Source organism: Alosa pseudoharengus, unplaced genomic scaffold (assembly GCF_046254945.1).
Source record: "Alosa pseudoharengus isolate Yale_2024_CS ecotype anadromous, Long Island Sound unplaced genomic scaffold, YU_APseudo_1.1 YU_APseudo_1.1_scf_1, whole genome shotgun sequence".
Taxonomy (NCBI): Eukaryota; Metazoa; Chordata; class Actinopteri; order Clupeiformes; family Clupeidae; genus Alosa; species Alosa pseudoharengus.
In genome coordinates this window covers 33,531,777-33,538,273 of record NW_027468564.1, presented here as the reverse complement: position 1 = coordinate 33,538,273, position 6,497 = coordinate 33,531,777, and the positions used below count along the sequence as shown (strand labels likewise).

At 42.5% G+C, this 6,497-nt stretch overlaps 1 protein-coding gene across 1 annotated transcript; it reads right to left on the bottom strand.

Moving 5' to 3' along the window:
• Positions 1–2,722: 2,722 nt before the first annotated feature.
• On the bottom strand, positions 2,723–6,332 carry pin1 (peptidylprolyl cis/trans isomerase, NIMA-interacting 1). The gene is made up of 4 exons (XM_076287741.1): positions 6,190–6,332; positions 4,901–5,098; positions 3,703–3,813; positions 2,723–3,145 (listed from the first exon to the last, which is right to left on the bottom strand). Exons 1-4 carry the CDS (start codon positions 6,245–6,247, stop codon positions 3,036–3,038), a joined length of 477 nt encoding a protein of 158 aa, XP_076143856.1. The 5' UTR covers positions 6,248–6,332; the 3' UTR covers positions 2,723–3,035.
• Positions 6,333–6,497: the final 165 nt, after the last annotated feature.

Here is a 6,497-nt window from a genome sequence, read left to right as displayed (position 1 = left end):
TTTTAATGGCAAACTGCAAACAGAAATGTCACACTAACAACAACTCATTACATGTTTCCATTTCCTAACAATGAAGACTCCTTGTAATAACTTAATATTGTGCTGTCAATGTGGCGCAAACAAAGGCTAGAGTTGGATCAGCCTTATCCTTTGTGTGCAACAGGTGATAAAAGGACGTTATGAGAACCGTTTATACTCTCTTAAAGTGACAATGCTATACTTAACAATATTTCAAGTTCAAATCGGCAGAATTTCTTTTAAAAAATAATATGTAATACATTATTGGCCTTTTGTTTTACTTTAGTTGTTTTTGTATACCCTTCAAAAAATGGGTAGCTGCGCCCCTGCCTCCAGCTAAACAAGGAGAAAACGGAAGTGATCGTATTTGGTAGCAACAACTATAGGCTTGAATAACTACATCACATGCAGTTCGTTATCACCATGTTACGACAAAAACTCAAAACAATTCAACTGATCCTAAAAATAAGGTATGACTTGAAGCAATAGAGTGACCCCAGTGCCTAACATATGGAAGGCATTCAATTAAGATCCCAATGTGCACCGAGATATATTTTTTCTAAAAAAAAAATCCCATCCACTCTGCTAAACTCTAGGAACGCAACCACTAGATGGCGATGAGATTACTTTCCCTCCCTAGAGTGGAATGCGACACGACAAAATGAAGTGAAGTACAAGTGGATCTGAGAAAAAAAGAGACCTAGGCCCATTTCACACTGGAGCGTGTCCGCTGCGTGGCGTGTCCGTTTTTTTATTTCAGCAATATGCGTGTTGGAAGCGTTTCCATTTAGTGAATAAGGAAAAAAAATGCCGTGAGAAAAAGAGACGTTTTAATTGGCAGAGAGGCCGCCGCAGCGCCGTACCACACACACGTCTGGTAAGCAAGACATAGAAAATGCCACACAATTGACACGCAACAGATACACCGCGTTCACGCCACACAACCGGTGTGAAATGGGCCCTATTCCTAGCATGCACTCGAGGACTCGAGACGCGCCTGAGACGTGTGTGTCACGTAGGCGGTGTGCAAGGTCTAACCTGTTAACATGGGAGCCGAAATAAAAACGGACACGCCATGCAGCTGACACGCTCACACCACGCACCCGGTGTGAAACAGGCCTAACCTTCAAAGAACTTGGGCTACACTTCAAACTAGATCAGATCAGAGCCGCACGGCGCTGGATCAGATGGCTATAGACTGACATCTAGTGGACATTACCAGGAATTATCAGAGAGAAATTATTTAGCATGTGAACCCTAAGTATGAAGCATGTTTTGCAAACTATATTTTTATTTTTCAGATTTGCTGGTCTGGGTTCACCCAAGCTAGATGTTATTGGATTTATCCATAAAATCCTAAAATAGTTTTCTTGTTATTTATCATTTGTTTATCACATTTATAAAATGTGAAAGCCTAAGCATAGGCCTAATCATGCCATTCCCTGTCTTTGTCTTGAAATCATAATATGTCAATGAAATACATAATATTACAACCAGCTGTGGACATCAACATCTCAATATGGGCCTATTTTGTATTTCAGATAGACTATCTTACAAACATGAATGAATTTAACACAAGTGATGAAATATTTTACCTATAATGACCTTACTATATGAATTCTCTATCTTTTCTACATTACTAGATTGTAGGCTATATTATGTACACTGGAGGGAGTAGTGTTAGAATTGCTTGTTATTTACAGTATGTGTTAAGGAAATAAGTTGCTTTGGTATTAAATGAAAATCTCCTCTACAATAAAGACATCCAACCCGAAGGCCTTGTTCTTTCTCCTACATGTATAGATCACAGATTTCCATAAAAAGACTAACCTGGGTGAACTCAGACGAACCTGTTAGTAAATTTGAATGAATCTGTTTAACCCTGTCGCCATCAACGCAGCCATTCTGTTGAATGTACACGATTGTGATTGGATCCTGGGTTTTTGGTCATTTGGAAATGGGAGTCAGTGGGATCCTTTCCAGACTAACCTGCAGATTCAAATTGGCTAATTTGAATGAATCTGGGTTCATAATGTAAGACATGTTCATGGCATCGTTATTAGAGGCCTGTGTGTACTATTGCCTTTGTGTGCAGTAGTGTATAACATGAGGTCCTACATATTCTGTTATCTGCAAAATCAGATGGAATTGAGCCAGCAAACAGCAGTGTTTGGTCACATAACGAGTCGTCTTTATTATCCTCATCATCTACCATCATGTTATCACACACAGACCGGTCCCAGGTGGCTGATGCCACCATTCTGATTCTGATCTGATCTCTGACCAATCAAGATTGAGTCTGACCCAGGCTTGCCCAATCAGGACCGACACTAACCTACAGTAGGCCAATCCAGATCCGCATCTGAGCTGGACTTGGCCAAGCAGGATGAGTTTCATTTGGAGTCAGCCACCTCGCTTAAAGGCAGCTAGCTGGGACCAGAGTGAAGTGGGCGCTTTTTGATGATGTCACTATTTGCTTGCTGTTTGGGAGTGGGTTCACTCGTCTAGCATGCATCACTTTAATCCAGCACTGTTAAGTGGCTACCTGAAGAGGAACGCACCCAGTGACCGGAGGTCAACACAGGCAGGCAGAGTTGGGGATGGTGTTTATGGGAAGTAGTTTATGGGATGTAGTGAAGTGAACTGGTGCCATGGGGCCCCTACAGCTGGACACTGAGACTTAACTGGAAGGTGAAGGCGCAACTTTGGAAAAAGGTTTTTATTTGATTTGATACGATGACATGAGCTAAGATCAGCTTTGGGACTCATAAGGCAAGAAGAAGGATGCGGAGGGACACAGCCTGGTCCACCATTGGAAACGGTCATGACAGATGGACACTTTTTTTTTTTTTTTTAAAGGGGAAGGACAATGCAGTGCATTCATTCATGTAGATTTGTATGTATATATATTTTGTGTGTGTGTGTTCAGTCCTTTTGTGGAGAGGTTAGAGGAGTTGGATTGTGCCTGGAGGGGACGGGGGAGGGGTTCCCCCAATTCCCACCCCACCAGTACGACCTCAACCAGTCCGCAGGATGATGTGAACTCCAGAATCAGTGAACACAGGACCGCTCATGTCCCCCACTTTTAGGGCGAACGAAGCATCCTCAAATGGCTTCTGCATCTGACCTGGGGACCACAAACAAGAGTACCAACATCAGTGTGTGTGTGTATGTATTCAGTATTCCCACAGTGTTGGACCCACAAACAAATGTGTGTGTGTGTGTGTATTCAGGTATAATTATATACATGTGTGTACGGCTATCTCTACGCTGTATTTACAAACTTGTGTGTTGAGCGTGTGTGTATTTTTGATTGAGGTTTGTAAAATTTCAGCTGCATTTATGTATTTCACAATGAGCGAGCGAGCAAGCGTGTGTGTGTGTGTGTGTGTGTGTGTGTGTGTGTGTCTTTGATACATCAAATAAAGTTTGTACTTCTGTGTGTACGTCAATCGTCAGTCAGCAATAATGAAAAACATTATATTTCCCAGGATGTGAATGATGCCTCAACAATAAATATTACAACCACAATACTTTAAGTGTTCACATGCATTACAATTTCTGTCTATTCACAAAACATTTTAACTCAGTGTGATATTTTAACTCCGTGATTGTCAATCCAAATAAAGATGTGTATGTGTATGTGTGTGTGTGTGTGCGTCTGTGTGTGTGTTGTTGACGTACCTCGGCCGAATAAGCCCAGATCTCCTCCATTTCGGGCTGAGCTGCAGTCACTGAACTGGGAGGCCAGGTTCTCAAACTTCTCCTCACCGGACTTGATCTTCTCGATGTACTCTGACACACATTAACAACACAAAGAGTCATTTCACACAGTGCAGACGCAAGGCCAGAGGAGTTTCACATGTCAAAGCAACATGAAACAAGTGAGAGTAGGGTGAAGGCTGGGCACAAGGCTGTTGCCTCTTGTCCAATCAGAAGTGAATGAATTGTTCAACCACACCCAGCTGTTGTATAATTAGTAACAACACGTGATGCTCGCGGTTCGACTATGCTGATTGAACGACAAGTAAAAACGAATAAAGAAAAACAAACAAATGCCAAGAATGTTTGTGATGCCACAGCTTCAGTAAATGCATGTAAACAGCTATGATATACTGACACCAACTTTGTTTCAATCAATCTCAGTCTCTTCCATTCAAATCTCCTTTAAAATCAGCTACTTGAGAGACTGCTATACAGCTTACACATGATCAACAACAGCCCCTCATTCACTCAAAACACAGTAGCATGTAGTAGTAGCATGATCATACCTACAGCACAGCTACAAGGGTCATAACTAACTGTGTTTAACAACAACGGCCTAACAAAAAAAAAAATTGTATTTAGGCTAGCACTTTTCAAGATACCCAAACCGCTTCACATTGAACGGGGAATCCCACTAACTACCACCATTGTGTAGCACCCACCAGGGTGATGCACGGCAGCCATTATCTCTCGGAACGCTCACCACACCGGCTTGAGAATGCTAGATCTTGAGCTTAGAATCTGCAAAGTTTGCTGGAGAAGATACTGAACAGACGTCAGGCCAAATGTTTATTATGCTTCCAATGTTTTGCTCAGTAGGACAAAAAGACTGGATATTTCACTGGACTAAAAAAGCGGCAAAATTACTGCTGCCTTCATGAAGAAAAAATGAATGCTTAATTTCATTCTGTTTTAGGTTCAAACTTATTGTGAAATATCAAATGTGATGCTGCCCCCCCCCCCCATCCTTGATCCTTTGAAATACCCTTGTAAAGTAGGCCATTCTCCATATCTACTCTAAATGGGACCAAATGCTTTCACTTGCACATGTCTGTCAGAGCACTAACTATTGCCCCGTTTAAAATAGCACACGCGTATTCTTTTCTCCACCACCTACTCTGAATGAGATCCAGGGCATCTTCTTTGCTCCGGGTGATGTTCTCCTCACGCCATGACGACGGCCGCCGTGACTGGTTGTGTTTCACCAGCAGGTGAGAGCAACGCACTTTGTCGGGGTCCCCTCGCCCGTCGCCGGAGCCAACCGGCCGCTCCCATTGGCTGGCATTAGTGATGTGGTTGAAGTAGTACACCCTGCCTGTGGGGAAAGGACAGAAAAATGGAGGAGGAAAATCACAAGAAGTATAACAGGAAGAATATGACATGAAGAATATGACATGTTTTAAAGCAAAATGGAACATTATGCAAAATGTTGCCACTTTCTGAGTTATGCTTTTATGAGGCAACTAGTTTTTGGGGTCATCTTCAAATTCCTCCTGGTATGGTGTGTAGTCGTGTGTGTGTGTGTGTGTCATCCGCATCTAGGATATGCACTACTTCCGTGATAAAAGCTGCCGTTTGAGGTAGCTAGCTCAATAGTTTCAGACCAAAATTCTGTAATGCGCTGATACTGCTTCACACTAACAGATTGTTTTCTCTGTGTGTGTGGCTGTCTACTGGATATTATAACCCTATATAGCAAAACAAGTGGTTTATCAATTTATGCCTAACATACATCGCGATAGAGATGGCCGAGATTTGAAAGTGGTGCAGTGCACACCTCTCGGGATGCTTGAATGTAGCGGAGCTGATGCAGATAGAGTTAGCTGGGCCTGAATGAATGGACCCCAATATTCGCGCCATAGGCTTGAAGACAGGGTTAAGTTTCGCAGCGCAAGTACTACACATTTGTCAGGCCATGCTATTTGCCCAGTGTAACACAAACTCGTCCCACGTCCAACCACTCATTAAATCATCACAGTCAAACAACACACTTACACCATACGTGAAATGTTATGGGGGAAACCCACAGAAGTGGCTAGCTGATTTAGCTAACGTTAAGCCTGCCCTGACCACAACGAGTGCTAGCCGGCTAGCGGTAGCTAGCATAACAATCCAAACTTGAAAGTTAACATGCTTTAAAAAGCATCTCGTGTAGAACAAATCTTAATGCGACTTGTTATATCATAGAATAGCAAGAACATTTTCTTAAGATAGCAACCTTTAGTGCTACGTTAAGTGCGCGGTCTATGCTACATGCAGACAGACCCGTGCCAATGCTGCAGTTAGCTAGTGTTAGCTATCATTAGTCATGAACGCAGACGTTGAATTTCTTGGATGACATAATGTTGAGCAGCAGCATCGGCGACGCTGACAGATAGCCAGCCCTAAATCCTGTAAATTACCTACCTGAACTGCGACTCATTCGCTTTTCCCATCCGGACGGTAATTTTTCATCGTCTGCCATTTTCGTCTGCTTTTATGTGTATGCAAGTCTGCTTTCCTTCCTTATCGTAGCAAACTGCACCCTTTCCCATGGATCATCATGTTATGGCATTTCTCCACCAACAGAGAGCGGTAAAGGCAGGTTCACCATACATCTGTTTTCTACAGGCTCTGGTTATTCAAGATATTTGATACAAGTGCAATATGTATGATTTGGGATTTGGAACAGTCAACTGTCTGGCTAGATATATATGTCCTGGATAAGTATTGAT